Here is a 16,338-nt window from a genome sequence, read left to right as displayed (position 1 = left end):
AAATCACCAGGTAATGCCAAAAAACATTACATTTAGATTACATTTAGAAGTGTTTATTTAATATATCTGGCTAGCTATAGCTACTTGCTAACGGTTTAGCTTACCCCCGCGATTCAAAGTAACGTCAACGTAGCTGTAATTTATGCTTTGCTTACATGTTCGCATAACCTGGAAGTTTACTGACATTTACATACCTTGTTTACCTGGCTCAAGTGGTGGCTCTGGGGTTGTTGTGTGAGCCACCACTTGAGAATTGTCATCTTTTTGTCAAGACATTTTTTTCTTATGTCCATCTTCAAAAACTCTGAGTCCGACTGACAGTTTATTTTAAACATTGTCACAGCTCACAGGATAGGTACCTGTCAGCCAATAAGACAGATGTTTATTTCCATTCAACTCTCTGGTTCGTCTGGTGTCTTGCCTCTGTTGCATTCACTGAACACGGGAAATTACAATCCTGCCGTCCTCTCTTGTGTCATGATGAGGTTCAGGTAAAGCACGGTTAATGTATTATATTATTGACTCAATAATATAATACATGACTTTGAGAGTAGGCAATCTAGGCATATTAACACAATTAATGAACCTCTTAAGCCCGAAGGTCCCCCCAGTGGACCCCTCCGACAGTTTTTTTTTCGAGACTATGTCTCAGGGCTTCTTAACATTTCTGAAACTATTAATGTTTCATACCCTTTTAAAAGGTAAGAAACTCCGCTAACTGACAATAAGAACAATTGTTAGCTAAAAAAAACACAAGAGTAATACCAAGCCTTTGAATTAGCATTGAGCGAAAAAATGCTAACTAATGCTAACGCTTTTTTACACAGAACTCACGGTAGAAATGCCCTTATTACGATCTTAACTTCACAAACAAGATATACGATTTAAAGCTGAGACTCCACAGATTCCACACATGTAATGTCATCACTGTACGACCTCAAATTCCTGGAGCTATCAGCCAGAAAAGAGAAAGTAAACAACATCCGGTTTAAAAAATATTACAATAATTACGTCTTACCTTTTTTGATTTGTGATCAAAAGTTGTGTTCAACGGAATAAAAACGCCGCTCAAGGTTAATCCAATGTCTTTGTGTCACGTAGAAATTTTTACTGATAATCCATCATCATATTTATGGCAATATACTGGGTATAAAGTGTTGCCGTCCAGCCTTGCACTTTCAGATATGCTTCGTTTGCTTCTCTATTACGTCCGCGATGGTAATGTTTACGTGGATTTGGGAATCCACGATTCTATTGGTTAAGAAAAAGGTGTAAATCACACAAATCGACTAATGGGTTCCAGAGATATGGTCCTGCGTAAAGTATAAAGAATGCCAGCCAGCGTAACAACATTACGCAGCCGACTTCATTTATTGTTTACAACGTAACGAAGCAGGAATTGCAGCAGGACCCTGAGCGCACGGAGCACAGAGCGGACAGCAGATAACGGAATTGCAGTTTTATTGCTTATAGATTATCAGAACATTTCAAAGGGGACACAGCCCCATTGGATATTAATCTATGGATTAACTACGTCATCGTTTTTATCGTTTTAATGCCATTGAAGACCAGTTTAGACCAGACAACGAGGAAGGTAAGTCATTGTTAGCCTAGCGCATGTTAGTACCACTTGTTTTGATGTACGTTTTTTGTTGATAACCTCGCGAGTTTGTATCTTTCAGTGTTGAGGTGGGCACCGTTAGATTCTGTGTCTTTACGATCATAAACAATGTGTTGGATGTGCAGCTAGGATAAGTAATAAGGGAGCTAGGAGTGATTTTCGGTGCAGTAATAGGTTAGCATTTTTTGCTCGGGGCTAATTCAGAGGCTCACTGTAAGAGGATAACAGAGTAGGCCTATGTTTTTTATTTTTTTCACAACAGTTGTATTTGGATGGAATGAATACCTATAGTGATAATTCAAAGTAATAAAAGGATTTTTACAGTGAAAAAGTTCAAATGGAACTGATGGTTCCCAAATTACCCAGAGGTGAGGCCGCTTGGACTTTATTTTTCTAAACCTCTCTAAAAAGGTCAAATTTCACTTGTTTTGCATCAACCTTGATACAGGGTACTTATTATATGTCATAGTTTGGATTCCTAAAGCTTTTAGTATACTAGCGCATCATTCAAGGGTGGTTTTCACTATAAGTAATGGGTTTTGTTTAGGCAGACATTAGAATTTACATGTTTTTACTGTGTTCCATCTGAATTTACTTTCAAATAAAAACATCTATATTGATTCTGACACTTCTACATCCAACTCACAGATGTAACCTTGCTTTGAGAGAAAATATTATTAATGTACCCCTTTTAGAAGTGAAGATATAGTCTTTGTTGTGTTAGTGGCATTTTCGAGCCTGAAACCTGAAAAACAGGCTCAGGGCTTAAGAGGTTAAACATACTTATCACGGCGACGGTGTACTGATATATATTTTTTTTATTTAAAAACAAAACAAAACTTTGACCTTTCTAGAGAGGTTTAGAAAAAAAAACCACCTCTGGCGTCATTTGGGTGTATTTGCCATATCTCTGGAACCCATTGGTCAATTTTGGTGATTGACACCTCTTTTGAACCGTTAGAGCCAATAGAATCGAGGGGAAGTTCCTAAATCCATCTAAACATTACCATTGGTGAACGAGAGTGATGCACAGCCAGCAGGCCCAAAACCGGAAGCTATGTTACACTATATGAAAAGTACGTTTATTGACATAAATGTTATGATGGATTATCAGTAATCATTTCAAAGTGACACAGAGACATTGGATTAACCTTCAGCATAGTTTATATGTGTTTTAATGCCATTGAACACAACTTTTGATCAGAAAACAGCAAAGCTAAGTCTTTGCTTGCCTTCACTGCCGTGAGTTTTGGATGCACAGTGATGATACGTATTCCATTGGAATCTGTGGAATCTCAGCTTTCATATGATATCTAATTTGTGCAGATCCAATGAGGTATAAAAGATTGCTACTGTGAGTTATGTGCTAAATGCGTCAGCACTCTTTCACTTAGTGCTAATTCAGACGCTCTGCGTTAGAGTTGTGTTTTGTTTAGGTAACAATTGTTCATATCGTCAGTTAGCTGAGTTTCTCCCCGTTAAGTGGGTCGGACACGTTAATAGGTTATTAAATGTTAAGAAGCCCTGAGACACAGTTTTACGCGGGCATGGGGTTTAACAGGTTAAGATAAAATACAGTTGCAGTTTACAGTTTTAGTTGCACTTTTGATGAGAACATGTACGTTGTTTTGTACAGTTTATATAAATACAGAAATATTTTTCAGTCATAATTTGTCCGCAGCTCATTCTGTTAAAAAAATAAATAAATCGTGAGAAAATCGTATCGTGAACTTAAAATCGTGAATCGTATCGTGAGTTGAGGGTATCGTTACATCCCTATTTCATATGATAAGGCTTTCATAAAAAATGATCTTATAGATACTTAATAAAAAAAATCAAAATGATTTCTGCTTTCAAACATCAGGCAAACGAGATTAGATGGATTGTTCACATTAGAAGTTGTAATAGTGCCAGTTTATCATTGTCTTAATAAGGCTGTGCTTACTCTCAGTGGTGAACTTGAAGACTGATTTACTGCCTGCATCCCCGACAAACACGCAGCCATCTCCTCTTTCAACCATGTCGTGAGGCATTTTAAACTCCTGTTAATGAAAGAAAATACAGATTAATGCAAAAGTTAGAGCAACAAAAATGACGCATCACATCCCAAACCTTTAGGTTCAGTACACTGTGTAACTGTGTGTATCATTACCTTTTCCTCTGGTTTGAAGATATCCAAAATATCCAGGGTGGAATAATCAATTACAAAACCTCGAAGTGGAGTTGAGCCAAACGTAGATTTGCCATTTACTGCGAAAATCAAGCCATCTTCACACACACACACACACACACACACACACACACACACACACACACACACACACACACACACACACACACACACACACACACACACACACACACACACACACACACACACACACACACACACACACACACACACACACACACACACACACACACACACACACACACACACACACACACACACACACACACACACACACACACACACACACACACACACACACTAGAGTGAATACTTAAATTACCAACAATTCATAAAGGAATATTCTAGCATTTACAAATGAATTTCATCATGCAGCTCAATATTATCTTACGAACCTGTCTGCCTGATTTACCTCAAGTTTATAAAACAAAATAACCATGCAGATTGTTATGTAATCTGTTTTTTTACAAGACGATACAAGAAGATGATTTTACAAAAATCATCTTCAGAACACAGCAAGACACAACTGACCTATTGAGAGTATAAAACGTTTAAACAGTTCTGTAACCTAGAGGCTGAGCTACCAAGCCGGTTCAAAATACCCCGGATATCTTTGTGTTATCTGGAACTACTACCCTAACAGATGGCATCATGCTCCTGTACCACCACTCTGGTTATCAACTCGCTAAGCCAACACAGAGTGTCTCAGTCTGTATATAAGCGTGTCCACATGAAGGGACAATTGACCAAAAGTTACTTATGTTGTGGGTCATTATAAGATATTTATGTAAGGCAAATGTATAGTCAGATTGTTGATGGGCTGTGATATTTGATTAATTTACACACTTTCATGGTCAGCCTTTTATTGTGTTTCCTGTAGCCTGGAATATGTCTTCATAGTGCCCTAGTTCACTGTGCACCAAGCTCTGATTGGTCAGTTTTTCCTTTATCTCAAACATAACCTGCTCTTGAGCATGTTAGAGTCAGCATAATTACCATGGCGATGTACCCAGGTAGGAAGTGAATCAGTGTTCTGAACCCAGATTTAAGCATGAAGTTATACCTCGCTTACCCCAAATATGGCTTCTAGTACAGGCCACAGTTTGGGCATTACAACTGAGCAACAGGAAATAAAGGTGTGATGGGTGTTCATGATCTCACCGCCAGCAGGGCTATACGTGATGGCGAACACCTCCCCCCCAAACTCCTCTTTCTTGATTTCCTTAACAAACTCTCCAGTTTGGGCTATGAAGCACTGGATGCGTCCGTTCTCCCTGTCAGCCACACAGACTTCCTGTCTGTCGGGGAGGAACACCAGGCTGTGGGGGATCCGGAATGGTATGCGCCTCCTCCTGTCTGATGAGCCTTTAGCAAAACAACAAACAAAGAAATGTATCCATACCTTACACTTCTCTTACTTTCTTCAGTGAGGTTTGTTCTTACAATTCTCATAAACTGATTCACAGGGGGAACCGGTTGAAAATAGTGGAGTGAAGTTACGTTTCACAAAGCTCGGTTAAGTAGTGGTCAGTGGTCACATTTTGGGGACCACAGCAGTCCATGATTTTTTGACCCTGTCACACATTGCTTCGAGAGACACAAAACCAATGGCGCAAAATGGCGCAAAATGGCTCATCATCAACTAACACACATTCACACAAACTAACATGCATGCTTCCGGAGTAATTTTGGGTTCAGTTTCTTGCCCAAGCAAACACCATACAGACTGATGGAGCCTGTACTCTTAAAGTCAGTGATGCAAACACAGGTATGGTGAAAAAAGAGAGAACTTTTCGAAGCAGAAAAAAACCAGCGTAATATACCATCTGACAAAGGCCGGTGCTATAACGCTTCAATTAACTGCTATTATTTATAATATACTCAGATCAATAGGGGACAGAGATGTTAAGTTATAAATCAAGGGTTTTTATTATTATATACAGCAGGGGTGGGGAACCTTTTTCCTCCGAGGGCCGTACAAATTATTGAACTCAACCTCTGCTTAAAAAAACTAAAATCACAGCCCATTCATTTGGCATTTCTTTCATGTTGTGCAAAGAAAAAGCAACCTCTTAATCCAGATATTTTACCATGACTCGCGCATGCATGCATGATTTTTTTTTAAATATTGAAGTTAAAAGCATCAATTTGGTGCACTTTGAGAGCAACATGAGGAGATCTATGGATACATCTCTCAACACCCATATGAAACAGAACTGGAAGCAGATTTTTCTTTTTGGATATTTTACAAATCACTCCCCTTTTAAACTCTATTCTTGTTATTTTTAACAACTTTTGTTACTGTCATATAGTATTTTATACCTGTTTTTCATTTAGTCTCTTAACGTCTCATTAATAACTATAATGATCATATCAAGGTGTGCCTTAACCTCACTGAGCTGAGGTTATTTGAGCCTCTCAGGAGAGAGCTCTCTTCCACCTGGTTGTAGAAAAGCTCTTTAAATTCGTTAGCATAGCTAGCTAACCAGATGCTAATAACAACAGATCGCCACTGTGCTTACAACTAAAGACACAGCCACACAAACACTGCGGCATGTGCGGCATGCGGCGATATTCCTCTATCTCGGCGATATTCCTCTATCTCCCCCTGAGGATTGGAGAAGAGTGGCAGAAGAGAAGGAAATCAGTCACCTGTCGAGTACGGCTGTACTGAGGTGTTTTTCCTCCGGAGACGTCGCGAAGAGACGGAGCGGCTCCACCTGTTGCTGCCTGCGATCTGTGATCTACGGAGGCCTGCTCCCACCTGTAGAATACGGCTGTACTGGAGAGGTTTTTACCCCGGAGTCGTCGCGGAGAGACGGAGTGGATCCATGCTTCGGGCTTGGCCTGCTTCCACCGGGCGTGTGCTGCTGTACGGAGGAGGATTTTACCACGGCTGGGGCCTGCTTTCTACCTGTCCTGGTTCTGCTGTTGCAGAGGCCTGCTTTCACACCGGGGAAACCACGGAGGGACCGGAGCGCTTCCACGCTGCTGTTTTCACCTGTCCTTTGCTGCTGTGCTGATTTTGCACCAGGAACATCGCGGATACTGTGTGCTGGTCTGGGAAAATGGCCGATATCGGGATTCTGCTGTGCCTGTTAACTGTTTTGGACTATGAGAAGATCTCTAGTCATTCTGAGGAGTCTACTGGATTCAGGTCTGTTCTGCCACCCGAAGTGGGCATCCCCTGCAAAGGTTCGGATGTGTTGCACCAACAATTACCGGTTGCCTTGTCACAGACAATCTGCTCGACAAAATATGTTTGTATGTATGAGACTTTGAAATCTCGCGGGACAAAGACGCCGCAGACTTGAGAGCGAGGCGCGGCGGCGCAGTTTCTCTCCACGGGCTGTGGAGGCGAAATGCTTGATGGGAAACAACGTTCTTATTATACATCCATGGAAACGACTTGCTGGTATCTCGAGCTGAGCGCTCATTGGTGGTTTTTACTCCGTGCTGCTGATGAAACTCTCCAAGTGGCTCGGCAAAAGTTTGTTGTTGTTTTGTGTCAGTTTTACGTCGCCACTTCCGTTCACATTTTTCATCATTGTTCCACAATGTTTATCATCATGAACTTAATATCTATATATTTGATACTATACTTGCACTGCTTACCGTTTTCATACTTTATATACACTGAACAAAAATATAAATGCAACACTTTTGTTTTTGCTCCCATTTTTCATGAGATGAACTCAAAGATCTAAAACATTTTCTAAATACACAAAATAACCATTTCTCTCAAATATTGTTCACAAATCTGAAAAAATGTGTGATAGTGAGCACTTCTCCTTTGCCGAGATAATCCATCCCACCTCACAGGTGTGGCATATCAAGATGCTGATTAGACAGCATGATTATTGCACAGGTGTGCCTTAGGCTGGCCACAATAAAAGGCCACTCTAAAATGTTCAGTTTTATCACACAGCACAATGCCACAGATGTCGCAAGTTTTGAGGGAGCGTGCAATTGGCATGCTGACAGCAGGAATGTCCACCAGAGCTGTTGCCCGTGAATTGAATGTTCATTTCTCTACCATAAGCCGTCTCCAAAGGCTTTTCAGAGAATTTGGCAGTACATCCAACCGGCCTCACAACCGCAGACCACGTGTAACCACAGCAGCCCAGGACCTCCACATCCAGCATGTTCACCTCCAAGATCGTCTGAGACCAGCCACTTGGACAGCTGCTGCAACAATGGGTTTGCATAACCAAATAATTTTTGCACAAACTGTCAGAAACCGTCTCAGGGAAGCTCATCTGCATGCTCGTCGTCCTCATCGGGGTCTCGACCTGACTCCGGTTCGTCGTCGTAACCGACTTGAGTGGGCAAATGCTCAAATTCGATGGCGTCTGGCACGTTGTAGAGGTGTTCTCTTCAAGGATGAATCCCGGTTTTCACTGTTCAGGGCAGATGGCAGACAGTGTGGCGTCGTGTGGGTGAGCGGTTTTCTGATGTCAATGTTGTGAATCGAGTGGCCCATGCTGGTGGTGGGGTTATGGTATGGGCAGGCGTATGTTATGGACGACACAGGTGGCATTGTGAATGCACAGAGATACCGTGACGAGATCCTGAGGCCCATTGTTGTGCCATTCATCCACGACCATCATCTCATGTTGCAGCGTGATAATGCTGGTTGCAAGGATCTGTACACAATTCCTGGAGGCTGAAAACATCCCAGTTCTTGCATGGCCAGCATACTCACCGGACATGTCACCCATTGAGCATGTTTGGGATGCTCTGGATCGGCGTATACGACAGCGTGTGAACACGATTGCACCCCTGACTGACAACCTCGGCCGACACTGCGCATGCGCGAGGTGCATTGACAGACTCAGTTACTGTCCGCTTGCTGAGGGAGGCGACAGCCCCCCTCAAAAGCGGCACAGTCACCTGACTGCTTATTATTTTTCTTGCCATTATTTTTGACTGTGCCCTTGGCTTCAAGCCTGAAAACGACAGTGAAATATGCTTTGTGCTTTATGCATGTGCTTGTGTGACTTAAACGGCAGCAGAAACTGCTGTCTCCAACATAAAGTCCACCTTCCTCATGGCGCGAACCTGGGGATGTTGTTTGGACATCACACGAAACGACGGAGAGTCGGGGGCATGGGTGGCCTCCAGAAGCACATTCCAACGCAGAACAGGTGGGGCTGGAGAACGGGAAACTTCCAGCTCTTCCACCGAGGAGAGGAGGGAAGGCTGTCAGGCCGGCTGTGCACCTGCTGTCGGTTCAGGGGACTTCCTTGGCCAGTTCGTCCTCGCCTCTTGCCTGGGTGGGTTTTGAACCGGGGCGGGATGTGGCTTTGGCCATTTCGGGATCTTAAATTGGGAGGGTCGCGAGACAGCCTGAGCGAAGGTTTGTCGCGGTGCCGTCGGCAGGACCTTCCAGGGAAGACAGAGCTGGAGAGCCTCGTTTTTTTATTGTCCAAAATGTCCTCTTTCTCCCTGTCTGGTTTGTCAGGTTAAGCCACCTGGCTCTCTCCTGCACTACCATCATCCCAAGCGATTTACCCGTGGCTTGGACCGCACACGGAGGCAAATGTCCGTGATCGCGGTAATCTCGTCCCACACAGCAGGCTCAGGTTTATTCGCCATGTCATCGCAAAGCTCTCATTGGTAAGCAGTCATCATTGATGAGACGTTGAGCGCCCTGACAGACAAAGCCGCCGCCTTGTAAGCCCGTTCGGTCATTGCTGACTGAAAACGATCCGCTTTTGCCGGGCTCTTATTGGACGCACGAAGACAGCCGCGGTTGGAGGTGGGCTGCAACTAGCGGCTCCATAGGAGGCATGTGATGCAAGCCGAGTTTCTCCATGCCCTGAAAATCCAGAGAGGAGGCTCCTTGGATCGGGGACTTACTGCTGAACGGGTGGTCCCTCCTCGAGACAGACACCTCGTCCAACAGCTCCGGAAAAACTGGGAGAAGCTGTCTTGCCATCCTCACAGCCTGGGGCAAATTCTTCCCTTCGTAGCGAGATCTGGTGGTCTCCTTTACTACTTCAGGCCAGGGGATGTCCAGCCTGGATGCAGCGCGTTGGCACACAGCCTGAAAATCCATGCTGAGATGGTGGCGAAGCTGGTATACTTTCACCCGGAGGGGCAGACACAGCATCAGGCTTGGCAGCCTGAGTGGATGACACAAAGATATCATCCTCATCTGATATGAGAAACTCCGAGGTACCCGTCCCTCATCTTCGTCCTCCATATAGTCCAACTCCAAGACGTCCTCCATGGGTGGAGCCACGGTGAGGTCCAGCTGGGAGCCCCAGCTAGCCTCAGCGCGCGGCTCAGGCTCAGCGAGCGGCTCAGCCTCAGCACGCGGCTCCCCCCATGTCTCGGTTGCCGGCCGGCATATCGCTAGACATGAAAGGATCTCGTCCCGACAGGCTAGCTTGGCGTGCTAGCCGTCGGCGGAGGCTCTTGACGGTGAAGCGGGCACAGTGTCCGCATGAACCGGGGGCGTTGATAGCTTTCCGGGTATGTTCCAGCTCAAGGCAGGACGAGCAGACCTGGTGTGAGTCCATGCTCGATATTTTATACCCGATAGGGGTGTAACGGTAGCCTTTTTTTTTTACAAGTGGGAAAAAAGTCTGTCATTCAGGGTAGTATCCACTACACTATATATAATCCAGGGGGGCGGTATTGCGCCTAAAAGCTGCTTGCCAGCCGCCCTTAAACAACAAATGAAGAAGAAGAACACAAAAAAACGAACAAAATACAAGAAGAAGAAAAGTTAGTATTGCGAGTTCAGATAACACACAGGAGCTAGAGGAACCACCTGCTTCTTTTAAATCAGCTGTGGGAACATTGCGGGTTCCCTGTGGACTACAATAATGACGGTGTGCCACCGGCGTTGTTCGACAGGTTAATGGTAACACAAGCCAAACATCAACGTTGCGTGGAAGTCGGAAACAGTACCGAAGGAGTGGCAGACCGGGGTGGCGGTTCCCTTTTTTAAAAAGGGGGATCAGAGGGTGTGTGCCAATTACAGAGGCATCACACTACTCAGCCTCCTCGGGAAAGTTTACTCTAAGGTACTCGAAAGGAGGGTCAGGCCGATTGTCGAACCTCAGATTGAGGAGGAACAATGCGGATTCCGTCCTGGTTGTGGAACGACGGATCAGCTTTTTACTCTCGCAAGGATCCTGGAGGGGGCCTGGGAGTACGCTTATCCGGTCTACATGTGTTTTGTAGACTTGGAGAAGGCGTATGACCGAGTTCCCAGGGAGTTACTGTGGGAGGTGCTGCAGGAGTATGGGGTGAGGGGGTCTCTACTCAGGGCCATCCAATCTCTGTACTCCCAAAGCGAGAGCTGTGTCCGGGTCCTCGGCAGTAAGTCGGACCCATTTCCGGTGAGGGTTGGCCTCCGCCAGGGCTGCGCTTTGTCACCAATCCTGTTTGTAATATACATGGATCGGATTTCGAGGCGTAGTCGTGGGGGAGGGGGTCTGCAGTTCGGTGGACTAAGGATTGCACCACTGCTTTTTGCAGATGATGTGGTTCTAATGGCTTCATCGGTCTGCGACCTTCAGCACTCACTGGATCGGTTCGCAACCGAGTGTGAGCGTGAGATGGGCCGGAGAATCGGAGCAGCGGGAGCGGTACTGCAGTCGCTTTACCGCACCGTTGTGACGAAAAGGGAGCTGAGCCAGAAGGCAAAGCTCTCTGTCTACCGGGCAATTTTCGTTCCTACCCTCACCTATGGTCATGAAGGATCGGTCATGACCGAAAGAACGAGATCGCGGATACAAGCGGCCGAGATGGGTTTTCTCCGCAGGGTGGCTGGTGTCTCCCTTAGGGATACGGTGAGAAGTTCGGTCATCAGGGAGGGACTCAGAGTTGAGCCGCTCCTCCTTCGCGTCGAAAGGAGCCAGTTGAGGTGGTTCGGGCACCTAGTTAGGATGCCACCTGGGCCAGTTGAGGTGTTCCAGGCACGTCCAGCTGGGAAGAGACCAAGGGGTTGACCTAGGACCAGGTGGAGGGATTATATATCTTCGCTGGCCTGGGAGCGCCTTGGGACCCCCAGTCAGAGCTGGTTGTTGTCGCCAGGGAAAAGAAAGTTTGGGGCTCTCTGCTGGAACTGCTACCCCTGCGACCCGACCACGGATAAGCGGGAGAAGATGGATGGATGGACAAGCCAAACATGCTAAATCATATCAGAAGGCATCACCCAGATTTGCCAATCACCGGAGAAAGACAATCATCAAAAGACATCAAAAACATCAAAAGACAACAGCAGTTCAACAGCTTATCCCCGCTGTTTTTAAGAAGCCAATAGACATGAAAGCCGAGATACCAAAATAAATAACGGAAGCTATTGGCATATATATTTCAACGGCTATGCTGCGCCCTTATGCAATAGTAGAGGACCCCGGCATTTATTGATTGTGATTGAAACACTATCTTATTATTTATTTTGTAATATTTTCAAGACATTTAGTTTTGTTTTACAGCTTATTGAACCCATCAGCCATTATAGATAATATGGCCATCTGAGTGTGTGTGGTACTGTTTGTGGTTTGTTTTTAACTGTGTAATACAGTTAATTATTACAAAATTATAGTTCCTTATTTGTGTAATGAAACTTGCACTGCTGTTCAAAATAAATAAAAAACAAACCTGGAATTATTCATTTGGGATTTGTTTTGCTTTTTCTTGTTGTACCGAACCCGTACCGAACCGTGACCCCCAAACCGAGGTACATACCGAACCGTGAATTCTGTGAACCGTTACACCCCTAATACCCGCAGCCGCAAAGTCGAGCCTCAGAGCCTCCGTCTCCTCTGGTGTGAGGGAGAGAAGGGTCCATCCTCGATAGCCGGAGTGCCGACTTGGAGGGACGGAACAATAACTGGTATTGGTACTAGTAATGTTCAATAATCAAAAACCTTACCGTTAAAAAACGGCGGGGCAGAATCGAGTATTAACTGGTGTGTTAATATTCAAATCTATGCAAGTGTAGCCGGCAAGCGTCCGGCGACCGAAAGTTAGCTTAGAGTGGTTCAGTCTATGGACAGTTAAGCTTGCCAGGCTACTGATAATTTAGAGATGTGCTCCGAAGCAAGAAGAGGTGTTTGAATGATGCTGCGTCGTAGCGTAAGCTACTTAAAGGGTGGGTGGATTCCCTGACGTAGTCGTCAAGATCACCAGCCAATCAGGATTGGCGTAATGAGATTGATGCTTCTGAGGCATACGCGGGGAGGCACATCCCATAGTGAGACATCGAAACGAATGTTATGAATGAGAACCCTGCTTTAAAATATTTAGCACTATGGGTGAATATGTGTGTAGGAGCCCAAATGTCTTACTCTAAATGTCTTGTTTTAAACATGGTGAATTTTGCTCAGGTAAATGTCAGTAAATGAGCCTTCTTTATTGAAAACTTTTTTTGTTTTGTTTTGTAATTACAGCCAGCTATTGGGGCTGTTGTACTCTGTTGTGTCTTAATGTTGAAGGAACAAATGTTTCTATCGAATCAAATGAGCTGTTGTGTCTAGCTGTGAAAATGATCTGTCGATGGAAGGAGGCTCAGATGTTCTAATTTTTCAAATGTATTGTGGGCTGGGTGAATAGGAAGGAGAAGCGGCTGCTGTGCCTCTGTGCTATGTGTATGGGCGGATACAACTTGAGAGTGTGATTCCCTGTGCTGTGTCCCTGTGCTGCATCCACAAGTTCAACTGTTTTGCTATGTTTGAACTGTCTACAATATTGAGCCAGTTTCCTACCTGCACCCCACTCAGACAAGTATCGGCCATCAGCAGAGAACTTGAGGATCCTGGCGTTGCAGTAGCCATCAGACACAAAGATGTTTCCAGTGTCTCCGTCCACAGCCACGTCGGTGGGCTGGCAGAAGTGGCTGCTGTCACTGCCTGGTGTGAAAGCCTCTCCTAATGCCAGCACTGTTCTATCTCTGCCATCGCTGCTCACCTTTACCACCTGGTGAGTGTACAGAAGGGTTCCAGGTTCATTATGTATGCATAGATTCAATCTGTGTGTTCAATCTATTCTGAATATAGAACTTCTGCTTACGAATGACTCTTAGTGTTTGGTAGTTGAATACTTGATTGTGTTTTATTCTGCCTTTCCCCTGCTAAGATTACTTTGAATAAGGGACTAGATGCAGGAGGAGGCTCTTTGGAGGAGCTATAACCAAGGATACACTGATGTAGAGGAGAGAGGAGGCTCTCTGGAGGAGCTATAACTGAGGATACACTGATGTATCCTCCGGGGATGTATTTCCAGCAACAGTGATGTTTAAAAGAGGCGTGACGCACGGCTGGACTGATCTCATCCAATGACAGCTCTGCAAACTGTTCCCGTTGTGATTATAAGTTATTTAAGATGATCAAATGTGCTTCAAGTGTTCTGCCCTTTACCGTTTGTTTACTCACTAATCACATCTCCCCTGGATAATAGGCTACTTTCTTTATTTTATGAACTGCTTTAATGGTGACGCAATGTGTGGCTACGCTTCCCTGCAGTATCTGGATTTCCTTGCTCTCACTGAGACCTGGATTACTCCATCCAACACATCCACCCCAGCAGCTCTCTCCAAAGCATATTCCTTCTCCCATACACCCAGACCCACTGGCAGAGGAGGTGGCACTGGTCTCCTGCTCTCTCCCAAATGGAGCTTTTCCCTCTTCAAGCTACCTAACTTCACTCCTTCCACCTTTGAATATATATATATATATACACGCAATACAAATGTATTGCACAATAGCTGTGCTTTATTTTAACTGTGGCAAGCTATTAACATGCATTACATTACATTGTCTTTTTCTTTTTTAGTGTAGTGGAGCCTCACTTCAGAGCGTTTACCGCGACCCAACTTTGGTGTTATGAAGTGACTGAGCTTGGGAAATGTCTACGGGAGGGCGTCTGTCGCCTGTCAGCGCAACTTACATGATGCCGTTTAAAAAAATGAAGGGTTGTGCCGGCCGTCAGCGTACAGAGCCGGCCGTCAACTGCCCGCTGACGACCGGCCGTTCTGTGATTCTCCAGGTCCGCCCTGTATTCCACCGGGTCACCGCGGTGCAGACGGACCCGCTGGAATACAGGGTCTACCGCGTTTAGGAACCGTTAAGCAGAACCAAAATTGTGTATTTTGTATGGGTACCCAGCAACCCCAAGCGTCTGTTCTCCACCATCAGCAAACTTCTCAAACCCTGTGACAACGCCACCTCATCCTTCACCACCGAACCGTGCCACTCCTTCCTCTCGTTTTTCCAAACCAAAATCAGCAACATTTACAGCAATCTGACGCCCTCATCAGCACCCCCCACCTCCCCTCCTGGCTCCCCCCCTTCACCTCACAGCCCCTGTCCCACTTCTCCCCTGTGACCCCATGCAACTGTCCGACTTCATGACTGGAATTAACTCCACCTGCACACTTGACCCAATACCCTCCAGATGTGTTAAAGAGAGCCTCCCTGCCATCTCCCAACTCATCGCCACCATCATTAACTCCTCCCTCAGATCTGGATCAGTTCCCCCCCCCCCCTCTCAAACTGGCTGCTGTCACACCCATTCTCAAAAGACCTGGACTCACACGTGACATCATGTCCAACTTCCGGCCCATCTCAAATCTCCCCTTTCTGTCAAAAATACTTGAACGTGTCGTTGCCTCACAACTTAAAGCCCACCTCAGCTCCAATGACCTCTTTGAGCCATTTCAATCCGGTTTCCGATCAAAACACAGCACCGAAACAGCTATTCTCAAAATCACAAACGACCTCCTCCTTTCCTCTGACTCCGGCAACCTGAACATCCTCATCCTCCTCGACCTCACTGCAGCATTCGACACCATCAACCACGCCATCCTGCTGTCCCTCCTCCAATCATCACTCAACATCACGACACTGCACTCTCCTGGCTGAAATCCTACCTCACCGACAGACATTAGTTTATTAATATCAATAACTGCACCTTCTCCACTGCCCCAAGGCGTCCCCCAGGGTTCGGTGCTTAGCCCCCTCCTCTTCATCCTTGACATGCTCCCTCTTGGCAAAATCATTTGTCGCCACAACCTTCAATTTCACTGCTACGCCGATGATATCCAACTTTATAGCTCAACAAAAACCATCACCCCCATAACACACTTCACTCTCTCTCAGAAATAAAAGCATGGATGCAAACAAACTATCTCCAACTGAACAGTGCCAAATCAGACATCATCATCATCATCGGCCCCCCATCCCGTACCAAAGCCATCCAGTATTTCAACTTCACCATTGACAGCAACACTCACTCACATCCTCAACCTCGGAGTCATCTTCGACAGTCAGCTCAAATTCAATCACCACATCAATCACATCACCAGGACTGCCTTTTTCCACCTCAAAAACATTGCCCATCTCCACCCATCACTCTCCTCCTATGCTGCTGAAACCCTGATTCATGCATTCATCACATCACGACTTGACTACTGCAATAGCATCCTCTACGGTAGGGGTGCCCAACCTTTTTTGAACCGAGAGCTACTTTTAAAGTTGCCAGTCTGCCGAGATCAACCATTCCAAAT

General features: G+C 45.4%; 1 protein-coding gene across 3 annotated transcripts in view; it reads right to left on the bottom strand.

Moving 5' to 3' along the window:
- The window catches only part of pam (peptidylglycine alpha-amidating monooxygenase), a 108,046-nt gene that overhangs the window by 21,370 nt on the left and 70,338 nt on the right, over nucleotides 1–16,338 (bottom strand). For all 3 annotated transcript variants that reach the window (XM_034095540.2, XM_034095541.2, XM_071205069.1), the window contains exons 17-20: nucleotides 13,541–13,751; nucleotides 4,974–5,177; nucleotides 3,774–3,889; nucleotides 3,567–3,663 (exon numbers count right to left, since the gene is read on the bottom strand). In XM_034095540.2, coding sequence (XP_033951431.1) covers nucleotides 3,567–3,663; nucleotides 3,774–3,889; nucleotides 4,974–5,177; nucleotides 13,541–13,751 — 628 coding nt within the window. The remainder of the gene's footprint in view (nucleotides 1–3,566; nucleotides 3,664–3,773; nucleotides 3,890–4,973; nucleotides 5,178–13,540; nucleotides 13,752–16,338) is intronic.

Source organism: Pseudochaenichthys georgianus, chromosome 12, assembly GCF_902827115.2.
Source record: "Pseudochaenichthys georgianus chromosome 12, fPseGeo1.2, whole genome shotgun sequence".
Classification (NCBI taxonomy): domain Eukaryota; kingdom Metazoa; phylum Chordata; class Actinopteri; order Perciformes; family Channichthyidae; genus Pseudochaenichthys; species Pseudochaenichthys georgianus.
This window is presented reverse-complemented; position numbering and strand designations above follow the sequence as displayed.